Source organism: Engystomops pustulosus, unplaced genomic scaffold (assembly GCF_040894005.1).
Source record: "Engystomops pustulosus unplaced genomic scaffold, aEngPut4.maternal MAT_SCAFFOLD_114, whole genome shotgun sequence".
Classification (NCBI taxonomy): Eukaryota; Metazoa; Chordata; class Amphibia; order Anura; family Leptodactylidae; genus Engystomops; species Engystomops pustulosus.
In genome coordinates this window covers 143,494-171,288 of record NW_027284995.1, presented here as the reverse complement: position 1 = coordinate 171,288, position 27,795 = coordinate 143,494, and the positions used below count along the sequence as shown (strand labels likewise).

The 27,795-nt window shown below is 51.9% G+C and overlaps 1 protein-coding gene across 1 annotated transcript in view; it reads left to right on the top strand.

Annotated features, from left to right (window-relative positions):
* Positions 1-27,795, top strand: part of MDGA1 (MAM domain containing glycosylphosphatidylinositol anchor 1) — a gene marked incomplete at its 3' end in the record, with an annotated part of 232,098 nt that overhangs the window by 106,112 nt on the left and 98,191 nt on the right. Inside the window, exons 2-3 of the mRNA XM_072131647.1 lie at positions 19,080-19,219; positions 22,202-22,376. Of these exons, the coding sequence (XP_071987748.1) occupies positions 19,080-19,219; positions 22,202-22,376 (315 nt within the window). The remainder of the gene's footprint in view (positions 1-19,079; positions 19,220-22,201; positions 22,377-27,795) is intronic.

Genomic DNA, 27,795 nt, shown 5'->3' with positions numbered 1-27,795 from the left:
CCGTCACCATACAGAGACCTCTATCTCACAGGGAACCTCCACCACCACCATCACCATATAGAGACCTCTATCTCACAGGGAGCCTCCACCACCACCATCACCATATAGAGACCTCTATCTCACAGGGAGCCTCCACCATCACCATATAGAGACCTCTATCTCACAGGGAGCCTCCACCACCACCATCACCATATAGAGACCTCTATCTCACAGGGAACCTCCACCACCAGCCATCACCATATAGAGACCTCTATCTCACAGGGAACCTCCACCACCACCATCACCATATAGAGACCTCTATCTCACAGGGAACCTCCACCACCACCACCACCACCATATAGAGACCTCTATCTCACAGGGAACCTCCACCATCACCATATAGAGACCTCTATCTCACATGGAACCTCCACCACCACCATCACCATATAGAGACCTCTATCTCACAGGGAGCCTCCACCACCAGCCATCACCATATAGAGACCTCTATCTCACAGGGAACCTCCACCACCACCATCACCATATAGAGACCTCTATCTCACAGGGAACATCCAGCACCAGCCATCACCATATAGAGACCTCTATCTCACAGGGAGCCTCCACCACCACCATCACCATATAGAGACCTCTAGCTCACAGGGAACCTCCACCACCAGCCATCACCATATAGAGACCTCTATCTCACAGGGAACCTCCACCACCACCATATAGAGACCTCTATCTTACAGGGAGCCTCCACCACCAGCCATCACCATATAGAGACCTCTATCTCACAGGAGCCTCCACCACCACCATATAGAGACCTCTATCTCACAGGGAACCTCCACCACCACCATCACCATATTGAGACCTCTATCTCACAGGGAACCTCCACCATCACCATATAGAGACCTCTATCTCACAGGGAGCCTCCACCAGCCGTCACCATATAGAGACCTCTATCTCACAGGAGCCTCCACCACCACCATATAGAGACCTCTATCTCACAGGGAACCTCCACCACCACCACCACCATATAGAGACCTCTATCTCACAGGGAACCTCCACCATCACCATATAGAGACCTCTATCTCACAGGGAGCCTCCACCACCAGCCGTCACCATATAGAGACCTCTATCTCACAGGGGACCTCCACCACCATCACCATATAGAGACCTCTATCTCACAAGGAACCTCCACCACCAGCCATCACCATATAGAGACCTCTATCTCACAGGGAGCCTCCACCACCATCACCATATAGAGACCTCTATCTCGCAGGGAACCTCCACCATCACCACCACCATATAGAGACCTCTTTCTCACAGGGAACCTCCACCATCACCATATAGAGACCTCTATCTCACAGGAGCCTCCACCACCACCACCACCACCATATAGAGACCTCTATCTCACAGGGAACCTCCACCACCACCATCACCATATAGAGACCTCTATCTCACAGGGAACCTCCACCACCACCATATAGAGACCTCTATCTCACAGGGAGCCTCCACCACCAGCCATCACCATATAGAGACCTCTATCTCACAGGAGCCTCCACCACCACCATATAGAGACCTCTATCTCACAGGGAACCTCCACCACCACCATCACCATATAGAGACCTCTATCTCACAGGGAACCTCCACCATCACCATATAGAGACCTCTATCTCACAGGGAGCCTCCACCACCAGCCGTCACCATATAGAGACCTCTATCTCACAGGAGCCTCCACCACCACCATATAGAGACCTCTATCTCACAGGGAACCTCCACCACCACCACCACCATATAGAGACCTCTATCTCACAGGGAACCTCCACCATCACCATATAGAGACCTCTATCTCACAGGGAGCCTCCACCACCAGCCGTCACCATATAGAGACCTCTATCTCACAGGGGACCTCCACCACCATCACCATATAGAGACCTCTATCTCACAAGGAACCTCCACCACCACCATCACCATATAGAGACCTCTATCTCGCAGGGAACCTCCACCATCACCACCACCATATAGAGACCTCTATCTCACATGGAACCTCCACCATCACCATATAGAGACCTCTATCTCACAGGAGCCTCCACCACCACCACCATATAGAGACCTCTATCTCACAGGGAGCCTCCACCACCACCATCACCATATAGAGACCTCTATCTCACAGGAACCACCACCATCACCATATAGAGACCTCTATCTCACAGGAACCTCCACCACCACCATATAGAGACCTCTATCTCACAGGGAGCCTCCACCACCACCACCACCATATAGAGACCTCTATCTCACAGAAACCTCCACCACCACCATATAGAGACCTCTATCTCACAGGGAGCCTCCACCACCACCATCACCATATAGAGACCTCTATCTCACAGGGAACCTCCACCACCAGCCATCACCATATAGAGACCTCTATCTCACAGGGAACCTCCACCATCACCATATAGAGACCTCTATCTCACAGGAGCCTCCACCACCACCACCATGTAGAGACCTCTATCTCACAGGGAGCCTCCACCACCACCATCACCATATAGAGACCTCTATCTCACAGGAACCTCCACCACCACCATATAGAGACCTCTATCTCACAGGGAGCCTCCACCACCACCACCACCATATAGAGACCTCTATCTCACAGGAACCTCCACCACCACCATATAGAGACCTCTATCTCACAGGGAACATCCAGCACCAGCCATCACCATATAGAGACCTCTATCTCACAGGGAACCTCCACCATCACCATCACCATATAGAGACCTCTATCTCACAGGGAATCTCCACCACCACCATATAGAGACCTCTATCTCACAGGAGCCTCCACCACCACCATATAGAGACCTCTATCTCACAGGGAGCCTCCACCACCATCACCATATAGAGACCTCTATCTCACAGGGAGCCTCCACCACCAGCCATCACCATATAGAGACCTCTATCTCACAGGGAACCTCCACCATCACCATATAGAGACCTCTATCTCACAGGAGCCTCCACCACCATCACCATATAGAGACCTCTATCTCACAGGGAGCCTCCACCACCACCATATATATACCTCTATCTCACAGGGAACCACCACCATCACCATATAGAGACCTCTATCTCACAGGGAGCCTCCACCACCACCATCACCATAAATGTCCCCCATTATCGGTAGCCCCTATTCCTGCACCTTATCTGTGCTGTTACTTGGGGCTGCAGATGATATCAGTTGCTTTATATGAAGATCCACACTGTCCTGACTTTCTGTGAGTGACGGTGACCGGCAGTGAAAAAGTTTAACATTTTAAAAATAGAAAGTAGATTTTTTTGAGGAGGATTCAGCAGAACTGGAGATAAGATAATGACAGCAAACATTTATATACCGCAAACCCGAGAACAATCAGATATTCACCTGCAATTTGTGGAGGTAATTTCCTGCGGGAGACGACTGTTAAACAATTTATTGATTTACAACGTCCAAGTAATAATGTACAAAGCGAGCAGCTCATTATAGCGGACAGCAATTAGAGCCCCCGCACCGAGACCCCCATATACACATTATACAAGAAGAACACGGCCCCCTATGTAAGTGTATTATGTGGTTGTGCTGTGAGTGGGGTCCGGTATACGGTATAGTGTAGTTGTGTACGGTATACGGTATAGTGTAGTTGTGTACGGTATACGGTATAGTGTAGTTGTGTACGGTATACGGTATAGTGTAGTTGTGTATGGTATACGGTATAGTATAGTTGTGTACGGTTTACGGTATAGTGTAGTTGTGTACGGTTTACGGTATAGTGTAGTTGTGTACGGTGTGCGGTATAGTGTGGCTGAGGTGTGGGCGGGGTCCGGTATACGGTATAGTGTAGTTGTGTACGGTGTGCGGTATAGTGTAGTTGTGTACGGTGTGCGGTATAGTGTAGTTGTGTACGGTGTGCGGTATAGTGTAGTTGTGTACGGTGTAGTGTAGTTGTGTGCGGTATACGGTATAGTGTAGTTGTGTACGGTGTGCGGTATAGTGTAGTTGTGTACGGTGTAGTGTAGTTGTGTACGGTGTGCGGTATAGTGTAGTTGTGTACGGTGTGCGGTATAGTGTAGTTGTGTACGGTGTAGTGTAGTTGTGTACGGTGTAGTGTAGTTGTGTACGGTGTGCGGTATAGTGTAGTTGTGTACGGTGTAGTGTAGTTGTGTACGGTGTGCGGTATAGTGTAGTTGTGTACGGTGTGCGGTATAGTGTAGTTGTGTACGGTGTAGTGTAGTTGTGTACGGTGTAGTGTAGTTGTGTACGGTGTGCGGTATAGTGTAGTTGTGTATGGTATACGGTATAGTGTAGTTGTGTATGGTATACGGTATAGTGTAGTTGTGTACGGTGTACGGTATAGTGTAGTTGTGTACGGTGTGCGGTATAGTGTAGTTGTGTATGGTATACGGTATAGTGTAGTTGTGTACGGTGTGCGGTATAGTGTAGTTGTGTACGGTGTAGTGTAGTTGTGTACGGTGTGCGGTATAGTGTAGTTGTGTACGGTGTGCGGTATAGTGTAGTTGTGTACGGTATACGGTATAGTGTAGTTGTGTATGGTATACGGTATAGTGTAGTTGTGTACGGTGTGCGGTATAGTGTAGTTGTGTACGGTGTGCGGTATAGTGTAGTTGTGTATGGTATACGGTATAGTGTAGTTGTGTACGGTGTGCGGTATAGTGTAGTTGTGTACGGTGTAGTGTAGTTGTGTACGGTATACGGTATAGTGTAGTTGTGTACGGTGTAGTGTAGTTGTGTACGGTATACGGTATAGTGTAGTTGTGTACGGTGTAGTGTAGTTGTGTACGGTATACGGTATAGTGTAGTTGTGTACGGTGTGCGGTATAGTGTGGCTGAGGTGTGCGCGGGGTCCGGTATACGGTATAGTGTAGTTGTGTATGGTATACGGTATAGTGTAGTTGTGTATGGTATACGGTGTAGTGTAGTTGTGTACGGTATACGGTATAGTGTAGTTGTGTACGGTATAGTGTAGTTGTGTACGGTGTAGTGTAGTTGTGTACGGTATAGTGTAGTTGTGTACGGTGTGCGGTATAGTGTGGCTGAGGTGTGGGCGGGGTCCGGTATACGGTATAGTGTAGTTGTGTACGGTGTGCGGTATAGTGTAGTTGTGTACGGTGTAGTGTAGTTGTGTGCGGTATACGGTATAGTGTAGTTGTGTACGGTGTGCGGTATAGTGTAGTTGTGTACGGTGTAGTGTAGTTGTGTACGGTGTGCGGTATAGTGTAGTTGTGTACGGTGTGCGGTATAGTGTAGTTGTGTACGGTGTAGTGTAGTTGTGTACGGTGTAGTGTAGTTGTGTACGGTGTGCGGTATAGTGTAGTTGTGTACGGTGTAGTGTAGTTGTGTACGGTGTGCGGTATAGTGTAGTTGTGTACGGTGTGCGGTATAGTGTAGTTGTGTACGGTGTAGTGTAGTTGTGTACGGTATACGGTATAGTGTAGTTGTGTACGGTGTGCGGTATAGTGTAGTTGTGTACGGTGTGCGGTATAGTGTAGTTGTGTACGGTGTAGTGTAGTTGTGTACGGTGTAGTGTAGTTGTGTACGGTGTGCGGTATAGTGTAGTTGTGTACGGTGTAGTGTAGTTGTGTACGGTGTGCGGTATAGTGTAGTTGTGTACGGTGTGCGGTATAGTGTAGTTGTGTACGGTGTAGTGTAGTTGTGTACGGTGTAGTGTAGTTGTGTACGGTGTGCGGTACAGTGTAGTTGTGCGTGGTGCACGTGCATTGGTACGTGGCAGCTGTTGGGTCCCCCCTGCGTTACTCCGGTGCGGGGCATTACGCATTCTGCCTGGGTCACGTCTTCCCCTCCGGGGACCCTCCATGGCAGATGCATTATGGGCGATTTGCATAATAATCCTGTGAAGTTCCCCACGAGCGGCGCCATAAGATGCACAGTTATTGTGCGGCGTCTTCGGGGGCTCCGCGCTGTAACAAGACGCTTGACAGATCTTAAAAGACGACGATTATCAAGACGCCTGATAGCGGGATGTCTGACATTGCACAAAGTGACTGGGGGCGCGCGGACCCCCACCTGCCGCCGCCGCTTCATCAGCCTCACCGTGTCCCCCGGTACCAGCACCGGGTCAGAGGGCAACAGAACTACATCTCCCCTAATTGTAGGGATCAACATATAAAGCCGCCGGCGATCACTCACTCCATGGGGGTCCGCGCCTCTGCTGTCAGATACTACGGAGACTGTGATGGGGGTCCGCGCCTCTGCTGTCAGACACTACAGAGACTGTGATGGGGGTCCGCGCCTCTGCTGTCAGACACTACAGAGACTGTGATGGGGGTCCGCGCCTCTGCTGTCAGACACTACAGAGACTGTGATGGGGGGTCTGCGCCTCTGCTGTCAGACACTACAGAGACTGTGATGGGGGGTCCGCGCCTCTGCTGTCAGACACTACAGAGACTGTGATGGGGGGTCCGCGTCTCTGCTGTCAGACACTACGGAGACTGTGATGAGGGTCCGCGCCTCTGCTGTCAGACACTACAGAGACTGTGATGGGGGTCTGCGCCTCTGCTGTCAGACACTACAGAGACTGTGATGGGGGTCTGCGCCTCTGCTGTCAGACACTACAGAGACTGTGATGGGGGGTCCGCGCCTCTGCTGTCAGACACTACAGAGACTGTGATGGGGGGTCCGCGCCTCTGCTGTCAGACACTACAGAGACTGTGATGAGGGTCTGCGCCTCTGCTGTCAGACACTACGGAGACTGTGATGGGGGTCCGCGCCTCTGCTGTCAGACACTACAGAGACTGTGATGGGGGTCCGCGCCTCTGCTGTCAGACACTACAGAGACTGTGATGGGGGGTCTGCGCCTCTGCTGTCAGACACTACAGAGACTGTGATGGGGGGTCCGCGCCTCTGCTGTCAGACACTACAGAGACTGTGATGGGGGGTCCGCGCCTCTGCTGTCAGACACTACAGAGACTGTGATGAGGGTCTGCGCCTCTGCTGTCAGACACTACGGAGTCTGTGATGGGGGGTCCGCGCCTCTGCTGTCAGACACCACAGAGACTGTGATGGGGGGTCCGCGCCTCTGCTGTCAGACACTACAGAGACTGTGATGGGGGGTCTGCGCCTCTGCTGTCAGACACTACAGAGACTGTGATGGGGGGTCCGCGCCTCTGCTGTCAGACACTACAGAGACTGTGATGGGGGGTCCGCGCCTCTGCTGTCACTGGCTTAGTGATAGAAAACAGAGGGTGGTCATTAATGGCACATTCTCAGATTGGGTTGATGTTACCAGTGGAGTGCCACAGGGGTCAGTATTGGGGCCACTTCTTTTTAATATTTTTATTAATGACCTTGTAATGGGTTTACACAGTCAAGTTTCAATATTTGCAGATGATACTAAGCTGTGTAAAGTAATAAATACTGAGGTCGATAGTTTAGCATTACAGAGGGATTTGTGGAAGCTTGAGGGATGGGCAGAGAAATGGTTGATGAGGTTTAATGTAGATAAATGTAAAGTTATGCACTTGGGCCATGGAAACAAAAAGTATAATTATGTTCTAAACGGTCAATTACTTAGTAAAACTGAAGCTGAAAAGGACTTGGGCGTATTGGTGGATGGTAAACTTAATTTTAGTGACCAGAGCCAGGCGGCTGCTGCTAAAGCAAATAAAATAATGGGATGTATCAAGAGAGGAATAGATTCTCATGATAAAGACATAGTTCTGCCCTTATACAAATCCCTGGTCAGACCACACATGGAATATTGTGTACAGTTTTGGGCACCAGTATATAAAAAGGATATAGTAGAGCTGGAACGGGTGCAGAGGAGAGCAACCAGGATTATTAGGGGAATGGGGGAACTAGAATACACTGACAGATTACAATACATGGGATTATTCAGTTTAGAAAAAAGACGACTGAGGGGAGACCTCATTACAATGTACAAATACCTGAACGGACAGTACAAGGATCTCTCCAAAGATCTTTTTATACCTCGGCCTGTGACCAGGACAAGGGGGCATCCTCTACACCTACAGGAGAGGAGGTGCTACCATCACCATAGACAGGGGGCATCCTCTACACCTAGAGGAGAGGAGATTCTACCATCACCATAGACAGGGGGCATCCTCTACACCTAGAGGAGAGGAGGTTCTACCATCACCATAGACAGGGGGCATCCTCTACACCTAGAGGAGAGGAGGTTCTATCATCACCATAGACAGGAGGCATCCTCTACACCTAGAGGAGAGGAGGTTCTACCATCACCATAGACAGAGGGCATCCTCTACACCCCGAGGAGAGGAGGTTCTACCATCACCATAGACAGGGGGCATCCTCTACACCTACAGGAGAGGAGGTGCTACCATCACCATAGACAGGAGGCATCCTCTACACCTAGAGGAGAGGAGGTTCTACCATCACCATAGACAGGGGGCATCCTCTACACCTAGAGGAGAGGAGGTTCTACCATCACCATAGACAGGGGACATCCTCTACACCTAGAGGAGAGGAGGTTCTACCATCACCATAGACAGGGGGCATCCTCTACACCTAGAGGAGAGGAGGTTCTACCATCACCATAGACAGGGGCATCCTCTACACCTAGAGGAGAGGAGGTTCTACCATCACCATAGACAGGGAGCATCCTCTACACCTAGAGGAGAGGAGGTTCTACCATCACCATAGACAGGAGGCATCCTCTACACCTAGAGGAGAGGAGGTTCTACCATCACCATAGACAGGAGGCATCCTCTACACCTAGAGGAGAGGAGGTTCTACCATCACCATAGACAGGGGGCATCCTCTACACCTAGAGGAGAGGAGGTTCTACCATCACCATAGACAGGGGGCATCCTCTACACCTAGAGGAGAGGAGGTTCTACCATCACCATAGACAGGGGGCATCCTCTACGCCTAGAGGAGAGGAGGTTCTACCATCACCATAGACAGGGGGCATCCTCTACACCTATAGGAAAGGCGGTTCTACCATCACCATAGACAGGGGCATCCTCTACACCTAGAGGAGAGGAGGTTCTACCATCACCATAGACAGGGGGCAACCTCTACACCTAGAGGAGAGGAGGTTCTACCATCACCATAGACAGGGGGCATCCTCTACACCTAGAGGAGAGGAGGTTCTACCATCACCATAGACAGGGGGCATCCTCTACACCTAGAGAATAGGAGGTTCCAACATCACCATAGACAGGGGGCATCCTCTACACCTAGAGGAGAGGAGGTTCTACCATCACCATAGACAGGGGACATCCTATACACCTAGAGGAGAGGAGGTTCTACCATCACCATAGACAGGGGACATCCTCTACACCTAGAGGAGAGGAGGTTCTACCATCACCATAGACAGGGGACATCCTCTACACCTAGAGGAGAGGAGGTTCTACCATCACCATAGACAGGGGGCATCCTCTACGCCTAGAGGAGAGGAGGTTCTACCATCACCATAGACAGGGGGCATCCTCTACACCTATAGGAAAGGCGGTTCTACCATCACCATAGACAGGGGGCATCCTCTACACCTAGAGAATAGGAGGTTCCAACATCACCATAGACAGGGGGCATCCTCTACACCTAGAGGAGAGGAGGTTCTACCATCACCATAGACAGGGGACATCCTATACACCTAGAGGAGAGGAGGTTCTACCATCACCATAGACAGGGGACATCCTCTACACCTAGAGGAGAGGAGGCTCTACCATCACCATAGACAGGAGGCATCCTCTACACCTAGAGGAGAGGAGGTTCTACCATCACCATAGACAGGGGGCATCCTCTACACCTAGAGGAGAGGCGATTCTACCATCACCATAGACAAAGGTTCTTTACTGTAAGAGCAGTGAGACTGTGGAACTCTCTGCCGCAGGAGGTTGTTATGGCGGACTCTATGTACATGTTCAAGAGAGGCCTGGATGACTTTCTGGAGAGAAAAAATATCACGGGTTATGGGGATAAAATATTTATTTAATTCTTGAAGGTTGGACTTGATGGACTTGCGTCTCCTTCCAGCCTTATATACTATGATACTATGATACTATGATACAGAGACTGTGATGGGGGTCCGCGCCTCTGCTGTCAGACACTACAGAGACTGTGATGAGGGTCCGCGCCTCTGCTGTCAGACACTACGGAGACTGTGATGGGGGTCCGCGCCTCTGCTGTCAGACACTACAGAGACTGTGATGGGGGGTCCGCGCCTCTGCTGTCAGACACTACAGAGACTGTGATGGGGGGTCTGCGCCTCTGCTGTCAGACACTACAGAGACTGTGATGAGGGTCCGCGCCTCTGCTGTCAGACACTACAGAGACTGTGATGGGGGTCTGCACCTCTGCTGTCAGACACTACGGAGACTGTGATGGGGGTCCGCGCCTCTGCTGTCAGACACTACAGAGACTGTGATGGGGGGTCCGCGCCTCTGCTGTCAGACACTACGGAGACTGTGATGGGGGGTCTGCACCTCTGCTGTCAGACACTACAGAGACTGTGATGGGGGGTCCGCGCCTCTGCTGTCAGACACTACGGAGACTGTGATGGGGGTCTGCGCCTCTGCTGTCAGACACTACGGAGACTGTGATGGGGGTCTGCGCCTCTGCTGTCAGACACTACGGAGACTGTGATGGGGGGTCCGCGCCTCTGCTGTCAGACACTACAGAGACTGTGATGGGGGGTCCGCGCCTCTGCTGTCAGACACTACAGAGACTGTGATGAGGGTCCGCGCCTCTGCTGTCAGACACTACAGAGACTGTGATGGGGGGTCCGCGCCTCTGCTGTCAGACACTACAGAGACTGTGATGGGGGTCTGCGCCTCTACTGTCAGACACTACAGAGACTGTGATGGGGGGTCCGCGCCTCTGCTGTCAGACACTACGGAGACTGTGATGGGGGTCCGCGCCTCTGCTGTCAGACACTACGGAGACTGTGATGGGGGGTCTGCACCTCTGCTGTCAGACACTATAGAGACTGTGATGGGGGGTCCGCGCCTCTGCTGTCAGACACTACGGAGACTGTGATGGGGGTCCGCGCCTCTGCTGTCAGACACTACAGAGACTGTGATGGGGGTCTGCGCCTCTGCTGTCAGACACTACAGAGACTGTGATGGGGGGTCCGCGCCTCTGCTGTCAGACACTACAGAGACTGTGATGGGGGGTCCGCGCCTCTGCTGTCAGACACTACAGAGACTGTGATGGGGGTCCGCGCCTCTGCTGTCAGACACTACAGAGACTGTGATGGGGGTCCGCGCCTCTGCTGTCAGACACTACAGAGACTGTGATGAGGGTCCGCGCCTCTGCTGTCAGACACTACGGAGACTGTGATGAGGGTCCGCGCCTCTGCTGTCAGACACTACAGAGACTGTGATGGGGGGTCTGCACCTCTGCTGTCAGACACTACAGAGACTGTGATGGGGGTCTGCACCTCTGCTGTCAGACACTACGGAGACTGTGATGGGGGTCCGCGCCTCTGCTGTCAGACACTACAGAGACTGTGATGAGGGTCCGCGCCTCTGCTGTCAGACACTACGGAGACTGTGATGGGGGTCTGCGCCTCTGCTGTCAGACACTACAGAGACTGTGATGGGGGTCTGCGCCTCTGCTGTCAGACACTACAGAGACTGTGATGAGGGTCCGCGCCTCTGCTGTCAGACACTACGGAGACTGTGATGGGGGTCCGCGCCTCTGCTGTCAGACACTACAGAGACTGATGGGGGGTCCGCGCCTCTGCTGTCAGACACTACAGAGACTGTGATGGGGGGTCCGCGCCTCTGCTGTCAGACACTACGGAGACTGTGATGAGGGTCCGCGCCTCTGCTGTCAGACACTACAGAGACTGTGATGGGGGGTCCGCGCCTCTGCTGTCAGACACTATAGAGACTGTGATGGGGGTCTGCGCCTCTGCTGTCAGACACTACAGAGACTGTGATGGGGGGTCCGCGCCTCTGCTGTCAGACACTACAGAGACTGTGATGGGGGGTCCGCGCCTCTGCTGTCAGACACTACAGAGACTGTGATGAGGGTCCGCGCCTCTGCTGTCAGACACTACGGAGACTGTGATGGGGGGTCTGCACCTCTGCTGTCAGACACTACAGAGACTGTGATGGGGGGTCTGCGCCTCTGCTGTCAGACACTACAGAGACTGTGATGGGGGGTCCGCGCCTCTGCTGTCAGACACTACAGAGACTGTGATGAGGGTCCGCGCCTCTGCTGTCAGACACTACAGAGACTGTGATGGGGGTCTGCGCCTCTGCTGTCAGACACTACAGAGACTGTGATGGGGGGTCCGCGCCTCTGCTGTCAGACACTACAGAGACTGTGATGGGGGGTCCGCGCCTCTGCTGTCAGACACTACGGAGACTGTGATGAGGGTCCGCGCCTCTGCTGTCAGACACTACGGAGACTGTGATGGGGGGTCTGCACCTCTGCTGTCAGACACTACAGAGACTGTGATGGGGGGTCCGCGCCTCTGCTGTCAGACACTACAGAGACTGTGATGGGGGGTCCGCGCCTCTGCTGTCAGACACTACGGAGACTGTGATGAGGGTCTGCGCCTCTGCTGTCAGACACTACAGAGACTGTGATGGGGGGTCCGCGCCTCTGCTGTCAGACACTACAGAGACTGTGATGGGGGGTCTGCACCTCTGCTGTCAGACACTACAGAGACTGTGATGGGGGTCAGCGCCTCTGCTGTCAGACACTACAGAGACTGTGATGGGGGTCTGCGCCTCTGCTGTCAGACACTACAGAGACTGTGATGGGGGTCCGCGCCTCTGCTGTCAGACACTACAGAGACTGTGATGGGGGGTCTGCGCCTCTGCTGTCAGACACTACAGAGACTGTGATGGGGGGTCCGCACCTCTGCTGTCAGACACTATAGAGACTGTGATGGGGGTCTGCGCCTCTGCTGTCAGACACTACAGAGACTGTGATGGGGGGTCTGCGCCTCTGCTGTCAGACACTCCAGAGACTGTGATGGGGGGTCTGCACCTCTGCTGTCAGACACTACAGAGACTGTGATGGGGGTCCGCGCCTCTGCTGTCAGACACTACAGAGACTGTGATGAGGGTCTGCGCCTCTGCTGTCAGACACTACAGCAGATGGGGGCCTGAGATCCTGTGGTCCATTTAGAAGGTCCCCACACTGAGCTCCTATCATCCATATAAAAGGTTCCCACACTGAGCTCCTAATGTCCATAGATAAGCTCACCACACTGAGCTCCTATCATCCATATAGAACGTCCCCACACTGAGCTCCCACTGTCCATATAGAAGGTCCCCACACTGAGCTCCCATTGTCCATATAGAAGGTCCCCACACTGAGCTCCTAATGTCCATATAGAAGGTCCCCACACTGAGCTCCTAATGTCCATATAGAAGGTCCCCACACTGAGCTCCTATCATCCATATAAAAGGTTCCCACACTGAGCTCCTAATGTCCATAGATAAGCTCACCACACTGAGCTCCTATCATCCATATAGAACGTCCCCACACTGAGCTCCCACTGTCCATATAGAAGGTCCCCACACTGAGCTCCCATTGTCCATATAGAAGGTCCCCACACTGAGCTCCTAATGTCCATATAAAAGGTCCCCACACTGAGCCCCTGCTGTTCTTATAGAAGGTCCTCACACTGAGCTCACATCGTCCATATGAAAGGTTCCCACACTGAGCTCTTGCTGTCCATATAGAAGGTCCTTACACTGAGCTCCTGCTGTCCATATAGAAGGTCCCCACACTGAGCTCCTGCTGTCCATATAGAAGGTTCCAATACTGAGCTCCTATTGTTCATATAGAAAGTCCCCACACTGAGCTCTTATCGTCCATATAGAATGTCCCCACACTGAGCTCCTATTGTCCATATAGAATGTCCCGACACTGAGCTCCTATCGTCCATATAGAATGTCCCCACACTGAGCTCCTATTGTCCATATATAAGCTCACCACACTGAGCTGCTAACGTCCATATAGAACATCCCCACACTGAGCTCCCACTGTCCATATAGAAGGTCCCCACACTGAGCTCCTAACATCCATATAGAAGCTCACCACACTGAGCTCCTATCATCCATATAGAACGTCCCTACACTGAGCTCCCATTGTCCATATAGAAGGTCCTTACACTGAGCTCCCATTGTCCATATAGAAGGTTCCCACACTGAGCTCCTATTGTCCATATAGAAGGTCCCCACACATATAGAAGGTCCCCACACTGAGCTCCTATCGTCCATATAGAAGGTCCCCACACTGAGCTCCTATCGTCCATATAGAAGGTCCCCACACTGAGCTCCTATCGTCCATATAGAAGGTCCCCACACTGAGCTCCTATCGTCCATATGGAAGGTCCCCACACTGAGCTCCTATCGTCCATATAGAAGGTCCCCACACTGAGCTCCTATCGTCCATATGGAAGGTCCCCACAATGAGCTCCTATCGTCCATATAGAAGGTCCCCACACTGAGCTCCTATCGTCCATATAGAAGGTCCCAACACTGAGCTCCTATCGTCCATATGGAAGGCCCCACACTGCGCTCCTGTCGTCCATATAGAAGGTCCCCACACTGCGCTCCCATCATCCATATAGAAGTTTCCTCCAAAGATCTTGCAGTATTATAGGTTATTTCAGTGATCAGTGAGATATATATCCGTCTCCTCCATCCATACAAATGTTCTGTGATGTTTCGGAGGTCCCGGGATGGTTCAGGTCTCAGGACCTTTGTGTCTCCGTGTGTACGGCCACTCAGCTCAGCCACAGCGCAGGATTCTGGGAGCACACGCCGAGCGCAGGATTCTGGGAGTATACGCCGAGCGCAGGATTCTGGGAGCACACGCCGAGCGCAGGATTCTGGGAGCACACGCCGAGCGCAGGATTCTGGGAGCACACGCCGAGCGCAGGACTCTGGGAGCACACGCCGAGCGCAGGATTCTGGGAGCACACGCCGAGCGCAGGATTCTGGGAGCACACGCCGAGCGCAGGATTCTGGGAGCACACGCCGAGCGCAGGATTCTGGGAGTATACGCCGAGCGCAGGATTCTGGGAGCACACGCCGAGCGCAGGATTCTGGGAGCACACGCCGAGCGCAGGATTCTGGGAGCACACGCCGAGCGCAGGATTCTGGGAGCACACGCCGAGCGCAGGATTCTGGGAGCACACGCCGAGCGCAGGATTCTGGGAGCACACGCCGAGCGCAGGATTCTGGGAGCACACGCCGAGCGCAGGATTCTGGGAGCACACGCCGAGCGCAGGATTCTGGGAGCACACGCCGAGCGCAGGATTCTGGGAGCACACGCCGAGCGCAGGATTCTGGGAGCACACGCCGAGCGCAGGATTCTGGGAGCACGCGCCGAGCGCAGGATTCTGGGAGCACGCGCCGAGCGCAGGATTCTGGGAGCACACGCCGAGCGCAGGATTCTGGGAGTATACGCCGAGCGCAGGATTCTGGGAGCACACGCCGAGCGCAGGATTCTGGGAGCACACGCCGAGCGCAGGATTCTGGGAGCACACGCCGAGCGCAGGATTCTGGGAGTATACGCCGAGCGCAGGATTCTGGGAGCACACGCCGAGCGCAGGATTCTGGGAGCACACGCCGAGCGCAGGATTCTGGGAGTATACGCCGAGCGCAGGATTCTGGGAGCACACGCCGAGCGCAGGATTCTGGGAGCACACGCCGAGCGCAGGATTCTGGGAGCACACGCCGAGCGCAGGATTCTGGGAGCACACGCCGAGCGCAGGATTCTGGGAGCACACGCCGAGCGCAGGATTCTGGGAGCACACGCCGAGCGCAGGATTCTGGGAGCACACGCCGAGCGCAGGATTCTGGGAGCACACGCCGAGCGCAGGATTCTGGGAGCACACGCCGAGCGCAGGATTCTGGGAGCACACGCCGAGCGCAGGATTCTGGGAGCACGCGCCGAGCGCAGGATTCTGGGAGCACACGCCGAGCGCAGGATTCTGGGAGCACACGCTGAGCGCACGTTGGGCTCTGCTGTGCGCACGGACAGGTTGTAACAAGCCGGGTGTATAATTACGTGGCGCACGCATTGCATCCTGGGGCAGCGGCGTTCACCTGTCAGACGCGCAGCTGGAGATTGATGCCAGACGCAGAGTTTCTTCAGGTTAATGAATTATTTACATATATTTCCAATCTTCAATACAAAGTGTGAACAGACGCCTGTCACCGGGGGAGGGGCGGCGGCTGCTCCCCCCAAACTGTAAGTGATAATGACACGGGGGCGGCCAAACTAGAGAATGCGGAAGACCCTCGCCCACTGCTTCATCATTATATGGAGATTTCATACCGACATCTTCCTCCTCCTCGTTGCGAGCACCCCCCCTCCTCCTCCTCCTCCTCTTCGTTGTGAGCACCTCCCCCCTCCTCCTCGTTGCGAGCACTCCCCCCTCCTCCTCCTCCTCGTTGCGAGCACTCCCCCCTCCCCCTCCTCGTTGTGAGCACTTCCCCCCCCTCCTCCTCCTCGTTGTGAGCACTTCCCCTCCTCCTGTTTTCCTGTAATTGTCCGGGTAACAATGTTGCGATGTAACTCATTGCCTTTAACAAGGTGGAGAAGAGTTGCAGATAAATCCCGAGTCCTGACATCGATTTAGACGTTATGATATCAGAAAGATGTTGTCAGATCAATAATAGCGCAAGGACCCGACCGCGGCCCATTTCCCGCCACATGACAGGCGGCCGAGCAGCGTCTGATCCTTATATGAAGGGAAGTTATACAGAGCGAGAGATCAATGGGACCTGATGGAGAAAGTGTTTTATCTTAATTACTGACTCCTCCGCTGCAGACCATAGAGGGGGAGCGCTGCTGCAGACCATAGAGGGGGAGCGCTGCTGCAGACCATAGAGGGGGAGCGCTGCTGCAGACCATAGAGGGGGAGCGCTGCTGCAGACCATAGAGGGGGAGCGCTGCTGCAGACCATAGAGGGGGAGCGCTGCTGCAGACCATAGAGGGGGAGCGCTGCTGCAGACCATAGAGGGGGAGCGCTGCTGCAGACCATAGAGGGGGAGCGCTGCTGCAGACCATAGAGGGGGAGCGCTGCTGCAGACCATAGAGGGGGAGCGCTGCTGCAGACCATAGAGGGGGAGCGCTGCTGCAGACCATAGAGGGGGAGCGCTGCTGCAGACCATAGAGGGGGAGCGCTGCTGCAGACCATAGAGGGGGAGCGCTGCTGCAGACCATAGAGGGGGAGCGCTGCTGCAGACCACAGGGGGGGAGCGCTGCTGCAGACCACAGGGGGGGAGCGCTGCTGCAGACCACAGAGGGGGAGCGCTGCTGCAGACCACAGAGGGGGAGCGCTGCTGCAGACCACAGAGGGGGAGCGCTGCTTCAGACCACAGAGGGGGAGCGCTGCTGCAGACCATAGAGGGGGAGCGCTGCTGCAGACCATAGAGGGGGAGCGCTGCTGCAGACCATAGAGGGGGAGCGCTGCTGCAGACCACAGAGGGGGAGCGCTGCTGCAGACCACAGAGGGGGAGCGCTGCTGCAGACCATAGAGGGGGAGCGCTGCTGCAGACCATAGAGGGGGAGCGCTGCTTCAGACCATAGAGGGGGAGCGCTGCTGCAGACCATAGAGGGGGAGCGCTGCTGCAGACCACAGAGGGGGAGCGCTGCTGCAGACCACAGAGGGGGAGCGCTGCTGCAGACCATAGAGGGGGAGCGCTGCTGCAGACCATAGAGGGGGAGCGCTGCTGCAGACCATAGAGGGGGAGCGCTGCTGCAGACCATAGAGGGGGAGCGCTGCTGCAGACCATAGAGGGGGAGCGCTGCTGCAGACCATAGAGGGGGAGCGCTGCTGCAGACCATAGAGGGGGAGCGCTGCTGCAGACCATAGAGGGGGAGCGCTGCTGCAGACCATAGAGGGGGAGCGCTGCTGCAGACCATAGAGGGGGAGCGCTGCTGCAGACCATAGAGGGGGAGCGCTGCTGCAGACCATAGAGGGGGAGCGCTGCTGCAGACCATAGAGGGGGAGCGCTGCTGCAGACCATAGAGGGGGAGCGCTGCTGCAGACCATAGAGGGGGAGCGCTGCTGCAGACCATAGAGGGGGAGCGCTGCTGCAGACCATAGAGGGGGAGCGCTGCTGCAGACCATAGAGGGGGAGCGCTGCTGCAGACCATAGAGGGGGAGCGCTGCTGCAGACCATAGAGGGGGAGCGCTGCTGCAGACCATAGAGGGGGAGCGCTGCTGCAGACCATAGAGGGGGAGCGCTGCTGCAGACCACAGGGGGGGAGCGCTGCTGCAGACCACAGAGGGGGAGCGCTGCTGCAGACCACAGAGGGGGAGCGCTGCTGCAGACCACAGAGGGGGAGCGCTGCTTCAGACCACAGAGGGGGAGCGCTGCTGCAGACCATAGAGGGGGAGCGCTGCTGCAGACCATAGAGGGGGAGCGCTGCTGCAGACCATAGAGGGGGAGCGCTGCTGCAGACCACAGAGGGGGAGCGCTGCTGCAGACCACAGAGGGGGAGCGCTGCTGCAGACCATAGAGGGGGAGCGCTGCTGCAGACCATAGAGGGGGAGCGCTGCTTCAGACCATAGAGGGGGAGCGCTGCTGCAGACCATAGAGGGGGAGTGCTGCTGCAGACCACAGAGGGGGAGCGCTGCTGCAGACCACAGAGGGGGAGCGCTGCTGCAGACCATAGAGGGGGAGCGCTGCTGCAGACCATAGAGGGGGAGCGCTGCTGCAGACCATAGAGGGGGAGCGCTGCTGCAGACCATAGAGGGGGAGCGCTGCTGCAGACCATAGAGGGGGAGCGCTGCTGCAGACCATAGAGGGGGAGCGCTGCTGCAGGACAATGGGCTTTCTTACCTTTATCTGAATTTTAACATTTTGTTTACATGTTTGCCCCCCCCCTGTCCTGAGGTTGTGTCTGGGGATTGCACCTCAGCGCTACAGGGGAGTTGCGGTGCAATACCTGACACAGCCTGCGGACAGGTGAGGCGCTGTTTTTGGATCAAAGCCTGGAATGGAGCCGCCTGGCCGGGTTGGGTGTCAGGTTTTCCCTATAGGTGGGACCTTCAATATTATTGATGTTCTTCATGGGACTTTTCTGGGCGCACAGTAACCCCCTCTTTTTGTTTTGTTTGCAGCACCAGCTCAGGCCCAGATAATTCATGCCGGTCAGGCATGTGTGGTGAAAGAGGACAACATGAGTGAGCGGGTGTACACCATCCGAGAGGGCGATACCCTGGTGCTGCAGTGCCTGATCAGTGGGCACCCACGGCCGCAGGTAGGATGCTGGGAAAGGGTTAACATGGTGATGTCATAACAGGAGACTCCGAGGAATCGCTGACCCCGGGAGATCTGGGGTTAAGGCTTTCCATAGGTTTCTAGATGTTCTTTATAGTAGATAGAAGCGTCTTGCTTCTCTACAGCGCCCCCGCAGGTGACATGGAGAAATACACATTCCCCATATAACTCAATGGAGTCTTTGTCTGAGGCAGTTGAGGTCCAGTCAAGAGATGAGGGTCCTGCAGGAGGAATCCCCCAGACTCCTTAATAGGATCCATGAACACATGTTTGGACCACCCCCACTCATTGTCCCATTAGAACAGGTACTAAAAGTCCAGTGAACCTTCTACAAGGCAGAGGTAATGGACATTACAATGTGCACTGCCCAATGAGTGGTGCAGCTCTCTCTTACCCTCTCACAGCGGGAAGTCCCAGCACAGGACAATCATGAATCTTCAGATTTCCATCTCAGTGGATTTTGCGTGGAATGTGACACATTGTAGTCCACACCAGAGACCTTAATACCCGAAATCCCGGAAATATGAGGCAGCATTGTGGTGAGATGAACCCTGCGGAGGTCTCCTCCAGCCATTGTCTGGTCCCATGCGCTGACCCCGGGGCTGCACCGAGCTCCTCATCCTGTAGTGATTACATGTGATGGACATAATCCTGTCCCTGGGCAGGTGAGGTCAAGGTCAGGCTGACATCCTGAGCTCTGATTGGTCGGCAGCCGGCACATATTCATGAATATTCTTCCTTTTGTGCCTCTGCCGGTAACATTGTAAGTCCTTATTGAGTTGTTGAAGATGAATGTATCCGGAGGGTTTATTAAGTGTCCTGGATGACAATGCGGCCCCGGACTCGCTCCTCCGGCAGCACCCCCCCCCCCCCCCCCCCGCAGCAGCCACTTGTGCCGAGGCGGCGCCCTATGTATCTGTGTAATGAAAGCTTTGGGAGATTGATTGCGGAGAAGAGTGTTGGTCGGAGCCTTTCATTCTTCTGCCTCTATTGATTGTCCCAGATTTCGGCATAAGTCCTTTGTCCCCTCGCTCAGGTCTATTACTTATGTAGCAGGAAGGGTTTTATTACATGCGGCATTATACGAGTGGAGGCTTTTGATGTATTATTTTATGATCCCCGGAGTCTGGCGTTTATAGCGTTCGCCTTGTTAGACAGATACAATCTTACTTTCTCACTTTCCTGGGGTTCGAGACACAAAGCTCCGGAGTTATCAGAGTCGGAGAAGACGGATGATTGTGATTGTGAGGAGAAGCGTAGGGCAAAGGAGACACGTCTGTCGTGTGGTCTCTATTCTGAAGTTATGGAGCCGGTGATGAGATCTGGAGACGGGTGGATGCGTCCTGGAGGCTGAAGCGTGGTTAGTGGTGGAAGCAGAATGGACGCACGTGGTCACAGCTTATGGTAGAAGTGGTGGTTAGTGGTGGAAGCAGAATGGACGCACGTGGTCACAGCTTATGGTAGAAGTGGTGGGTAATTCTTCATGGCTGAAGTCTAGAGGCTCAAGTGTGGTTAGTGATGGAAGAAGTCTGGAGACGGGTGGGTCGTTCCTTATGGTAGAGTCTAGAGACTGTTGGGTCATTCTTGATGGTGGAAGTCTGGAGATTGATGGTTCCTGATGGTAGAAGACTGGAGGCTGAAGCGTGGTTAGTGATGGATGAAGTCTGGAGACGGGTGGGTCGTTCCTTATGGTAGAGTCCAGAGACTGTTGGGTCATTCTTGATGGAGGAAATCTGGAGATTGATGGATAGTTCCTGGTGGTAGAAGACTAGAGGCTGAAGCGTGGTTAGTGGTGGAAGCAGAATGGACACATGTGGTCACAGCTTATGGTAGAAGTGGTGGGTAATTCTTCATGGCTGAAGGCTAGAGGCTCAAGTGTGGTTAGTGATGGAAGAAGTTTGGAGACGGGTGGGTCGTTCCTTATGGTAGAGTCTAGAGACTGTTGGGTCATTCTTGATGGTGGAATTCTGGAGATTGATGAATGGTTTTTGGTGGTAGAAGACTAGAGGCTGAAGCGTGGTTAGTGTTGGATGAAGTCTGGAGACTGGTGGGTCGTTCCTTATGGTAGAAGTTTAGAAACTGGCGGGTAATTCTTCATGGCAGAAGTCTAGAGGTTGAAGTGTGGTTGGTGATGGAAGAAGTCTGGAGACGGGTGGGTCCTTCCTTATGGTAGAGTCCAGAGACTGTTGGGTCATTCTTGATGGTGGAAGTCTGGAGATCGATGGATGGTTCGTGGTGGTAGAACACTGGAGGCTGAAGCGTGGTTAGAGATGTCTGTGGACTGGTGGGACGTTCCTGATGGGTGAAGTCTGGAGATCGATGGATGGTTCGTGGTGGTAGAACACTGGAGGCTGAAGCGTGGTTAGAGAGGTCTGTGGACTGGTGGGACGTTCCTGATGGGTGAAGTCTGGAGATGGATGGGTGCTTAATGATGGAAGAATGCTGGGAACTATCTGGTGGTTAGTGGTGAGTGATCCTGGAGACTGATAGGCGGTAAGTGATGGACGTTCTCTGGAGATTGATTAGTGGTTAGTGATGGAAGAAGCCTCCAGACTAATGGATGTTAATGATGGTAGAGGTCAGGATAATTGTGGGTGGTAAGTTATAGGAGAACCTTTTAAGCTGTTATGTGGTAGAGACCTACCTCAGCGATTGAAGAACCCTGGAGACTGATAGAAGTTTAGAGAATCCTGAAAACTGATGATGAGACTCAAGAAATTGATGAAGGATAAGTAGGGAGGCCCAACATAAGGACAGATGTCACCAAATCTGAAAGCGAATGATATCTAGAGACTTTTTCATGAAGAGATGCGGACAAACATCTCATGTTGTAGTAGGGGGGGGGGGGGGTAATTAAAGAAGAGGGTAACCAGTCACAGAGATCCTCGGTCAGGTGGGCGGGGGATGATGTCAGATCTTCGCTGTGAGTCACTATGACTTCTTCTGTCCTTCTGTTTTGCAGGTACGGTGGACTAAAACTGCAGGCAGTGCCTCAGAGAAGTTCCAGGAGACCTCCATCTACAATGAGACTTTGCGCATTGAGAAGGTCCAGAGGATGCAGGGAGGTCGATACTATTGTAAAGCCGAGAATGGGGTTGGGGTCCCGGCCATCAAGTCCATTCGAGTAGATGTGCAGTGTAAGTCTATTAGAGGCAGCCCAGATTATTCCCACAGTTCTATTGTGTGGCCGTCCTTCTCGGAACCCAACCAGGACTCAACATCATGTGAGGCTCATTCTGCGGGGTGGATGATCAGAATGTCCAGGGACCTACAGCAGATGCTACTGATCAGCACATGTATTTCTCAATACTTAAAGGTTCTTCTGGTCTGGATTTCAAGATACAAACACCCCAAAAGTTCTTCCCCCACCAGTCCATTAGCGTTATCCATTAGTCGGACCCGTTGGTGATGTCTTGTTATCAGGACCACGATGGGGATCAGGTGAACAATAGTATGGTGTCTTCATTGACCATGGAAGGTTGGTATATGGTCCAACTGCTGGCTTTCTTGAAGGTAACATTGGCCCAATGAGATGACAAATAATAGATTGGATACACAACACGAGGATAATCCGTCCATGATGAGGCTCCAGCATCTGATCAGTCTTGTTCCGTCTCTATATGATGTTGAGTCCTGATATGTTCCCCATTAAAGCACCGACCCCCGGTCTCTGCTTTAGTAAATCACATTTAGGACTATGGGGCGAATGGAGTGGCCTGCAGCCTTGTCATACTAACATCTACTCTTCACATGGACTTGGTCACCACAAGCTCCTCACCAGGATCTCAGTGTAGGGAGGGTCTTGTAGAGGCTGATCCCCCGCCGTTACATTGTGGGACCGGGAGAGTCAGGAACATGGGGCCCCGTGTAATGAGCATCGGTGCATTGCCAGGACTTCACCGTGATCCTACAACATCTAGAAAACCACTTCCATTCAACCGTAACATGTAGGGTAGTCCTAAATGTCATGTACATGAGGAGGAAATCAGGATCACTGAAAAAGGTGAAATGTGGAAAGCGATGAGAAGATGAGAGAAGAATCAAGAGCGCAACCGGAGGGAGGAAATAGAAGAAGAGACAACCATAAATCTCCAACATATACACTAACTGCCCCCAGACAATGTCATTCCAGGTGTCGGAATAATCTGTATGTAGTGATCTCCCCCTAGTGGTGGTGTATAATGTGTATGTAGTGATCTCCTCCTAGTGGTGGTGTATAATGTGTATGTAGTGATCTCCCCCTAGTGGTGGTGTATAATGTGTATGTAGTGATCTCCTCCTAGTGGTGGTGTATAATATGTATGTAGTGATCTCCTCCTAGTGGTGGTGTATAATGTGTATGTAGTGATCTCCCCCTAGTGGTGGTGTATAATCTGTATGTAGTGATCTCCCCCTAGTGGTGGTGTATAATGTGTATGTAGTGATCTCCCCCTAGTGGTGGTGTATAATGTGTATGTAGTGATCTCCTCCTAGTGGTGGTGTATAATCTGTATGTAGTGATCTCCCCCTAGTGGTGGTGTATAATGTGTATGTAGTGATCTCCCCCTAGTGGTGGTGTATAATGTGTATGTAGTGATCTCCCCCTAGTGGTGGTGTATAATGTGTATGTAGTGATCTCCTCCTAGTGGTGGTGTATAATCTGTATGTAGTGATCTCCCCCTAGTGGTGGTGTATAATGTGTATGTAGTGATCTCCTCCTAGTGGTGGTGTATAATATGTATGTAGTGATCTCCCCCTAGTGGTGGTGTATAATCTGTATGTAGTGATCTCCTCCTAGTGGTGGTGTATAATCTGTATGTAGTGATCTCCTCCTAGTGGTGGTGTATAATGTGTATGTAGTGATCTCCTCCTAGTGGTGGTGTATAATCTGTATGTAGTGAGCGCCCCCTAGTGGTGGTGTATAATGTGTATGTAGTGATCTCCCCCTAGTGGTGGTGTATAATCTGTATGTAGTGAGCGCCCCCTAGTGGTGGTGTATAATGTGTATGTAGTGATCTCCCCCTAGTGGTGGTGTATAATGTGTATGTAGTGATCTCCCCCTAGTGGTGGTGTATAATGTGTATGTAGTGAGCTCCTCCTAGTGGTGGTGTATAATGTGTATGTAGTGACCTCCCCCTAGTGGTGATGTATAATGTGTATGTAGTGATCTCCCCCTAGTGGTGATGTATAATGTGTATGTAGTGATCTCCTCCTAGTGGTGGTGTATAATGTGTATGTAGTGATCTCCTCCTAGTGGTGATGTATAATGTGTATGTAGTGATCTCCTCCTAGTGGTGGTGTATAATGTGTATGTAGTGAGCTCCCCCTAGTAGTGGTGTATAATGTGTATGTAGTGATCTCCTCCTAGTGGTGGTGTATAATCTGTATGTAGTGATCTCCTCCTAGTGGTGGTGTATAATGTGTATGTAGTGATCTCCCCCTAGTGGTGGTGTATAATGTGTATGTAGTGATCTCCCCCTAGTGGTGGTGTATAATGTGTATGTAGTGATCTCCCCCTAGTGGTGGTGTATAATCTGTATGTAGTGATCTCCCCCTAGTGGTGGTGTATAATGTGTATGTAGTGATCTCCCCCTAGTAGTGGTGTATAATATGTATGTAGTGATCTCCTCCTAGTGGTGGTGTATAATGTGTATGTAATGAGCACCCCCTAGTGGTGGTGTATAATGTGTATGTAGTGAGCTCCCCCTAGTGGTGGTGTATAATGTGTATGTAGTGATCTCCCCCTAGTGGTGGTGTATAATCTGTATGTAGTGATCTCCTCCTAGTGGTGATGTATAATCTGTATGTAGTGATCTCCCCCTAGTGGTGGTGTATAATGTGTATGTAGTGATATCCTCCTAGTGGTGGTGTATAATCTGTATGTAGTGATCTCCTCCTAGTGGTGGTGTATAATGTGTATGTAGTGATCTCCCCCTAGTGGTGGTGTATAATCTGTATGTAGTGATCTCCTCCTAGTGGTGGTGTATAATGTGTATGTAGTGATCTCCTCCTAGTGGTGGTGTATAATGTGTATGTAGTGATCTCCTCCTAGTGGTGGTGTATAATGTGTATGTAGTGATCTCCCCCTAGTGGTGGTGTATAATGTGTATGTAGTGATCTCCCCCTAGTAGTGGTGTATAATCTGTATGTAGTGATCTCCTCCTAGTGGTGGTGTATAATGTGTATGTAGTGATCTCCCCCTAGTAGTGGTGTATAATGTGTATGTAGTGATCTCCCCCTAGTGGTGGTGTATAATGTGTATGTAGTGATCTCCTCCTAGTGGTGGTGTATAATGTGTATGTAGTGATCTCCCCCTAGTGGTGGTGTATAATGTGTATGTAGTGATCTCCCCCTAGTGGTGGTGTATAATGTGTATGTAGTGATCTCCTCCTAGTGGTGGTGTATAATGTGTATGTAGTGATCTCCTCCTAGTGGTGGTGTATAATGTGTATGTAGTGAGCTCCTCCTAGTGGTGGTGTATAATGTGTATGTAGTGATCTCCCCCTAGTGGTGGTGTATAATGTGTATGTAGTGATCTCCCCCTAGTGGTGGTGTATAATGTGTATGTAGTGATCTCCTCCTAGTGGTGGTGTATAATGTGTATGTAGTGATCTACTCCTAGTGGTGGTGTATAATGTGTATGTAGTGATCTCCTCCTAGTGGTGGTGTATAATGTGTATGTAGTGATCTCCTCCTAGTGGTGGTGTATAATGTGTATGTAGTGATCTCCCCCTAGTGGTGGTGTATAATGTGTATGTAGTGATCTCCTCCTAGTGGTGGTGTATAATCTGTATGTAGTGATCTCCTCCTAGTGGTGGTGTATAATGTGTATGTAGTGATCTCCTCCTAGTGGTGGTGTATAATGTGTATGTAGTGATCTCCCCCTAGTGGTGGTGTATAATGTGTATGTAGTGATCTCCCCCTAGTGGTGGTGTATAATCTGTATGTAGTGATCTCCTCCTAGTGGTGGTGTATAATGTGTATGTAGTGATCTCCCCCTAGTGGTGGTGTATAATGTGTATGTAGTGATCTCCCCCTAGTGGTGGTGTATAATGTGTATGTAGTGATCTCCTCCTAGTGGTGGTGTATAATGTGTATGTAGTGATCTCCCCCTAGTGGTGGTGTATAATCTGTATGTAGTGATCTCCCCCTAGTGGTGGTGTATAATCTGTGTGTAGTGATCTCCCCCTAGTGGTGGTGTATAATGTGTATGTAGTGATCTCCTCCTAGTGGTGGTGTATAATGTGTATGTAGTGATCTCCCCCTAGTGGTGGTGTATAATCTGTGTGTAGTGATCTCCCCCTAGTGGTGGTGTATAATCTGTATGTAGTGATCTCCCCCTAGTGGTGGTGTATAATGTGTATGTAGTGAGCTCCTCCTAGTGGTGGTGTATAATCTGTATGTAGTGATCTCCCCCTAGTGGTGGTGTATAATCTGTATGTAGTGATCTCCTCCTAGTGGTGGTGTATAATCTGTATGTAGTGATCTCCCCCTAGTGGTGGTGTATAATCTGTATGTAGTGAGCTCCCCCTAGTGGTGGTGTATAATCTGTATGTAGTGATCTCCTCCTAGTGGTGGTGTATAATCTGTATGTAGTGATCTCCCCCTAGTGGTGGTGTATAATGTGTATGTAGTGATCTCCCCCTAGTGGTGGTGTATAATGTGTATGTAGTGATCTCCCCCTAGTGGTGGTGTATAATATGTATGTAGTGATCTCCTCCTAGTGGTGGTGTATAATCTGTATGTAGTGATCTCCCCCTAGTGGTGGTGTATAATCTGTATGTAGTGATCTCCTCCTAGTGGTGGTGTATAATCTGTATGTAGTGATCTCCCCCTAGTGGTGATGTATAATGTGTATGTAGTGATCTCCTAGTGGTGGTGTATAATCTGTATGTAGTGATCTCCTCCTAGTGGTGGTGTATAATGTGTATGTAGTGATCTCCTCCTAGTGGTGGTGTATAATCTGTATGTAGTGATCTCCCCCTAGTGGTGGTGTATAATCTGTATGTAGTGATCTCCTCCTAGTGGTGGTGTATAATCTGTATGTAGTGATCTCCCCCTAGTGGTGGTGTATAATCTGTATGTAGTGAGCTCCCCCTAGTGGTGGTGTATAATCTGTATGTAGTGAGCTCCCCCTAGTGGTGGTGTATAATCAGTATGTAGTGATCTCCCCCTAGTGGTGGTGTATAATGTGTATGTAGTGATCTCCTCCTAGTGGTGGTGTATAATGTGTATGTAGTGATCTCCTCCTAGTGGTGGTGTATAATAGGTATGTAGTGATCTCCTCCTGGTGGTGGTGTATAATGTGTATGTAGTGATCTCCCCCTAGTGGTGGTGTATAATGTGTATGTAGTGATCTCCACCTAGTGGTGGTGTATAATGTGTATGTAGTGAGCTCCTCCTAGTGGTGGTGTATAATGTGTATGTAGTGATCTCCCCCTAGTGGTGGTGTATAATGTGTATGTAGTGATCTCCCCCTAGTGGTGGTGTATAATGTGTATGTAGTGATCTCCTCCTAGTGGTGGTGTATAATGTGTATGTAGTGATCTCCCCCTAGTGGTGGTGTATAATCTGTAT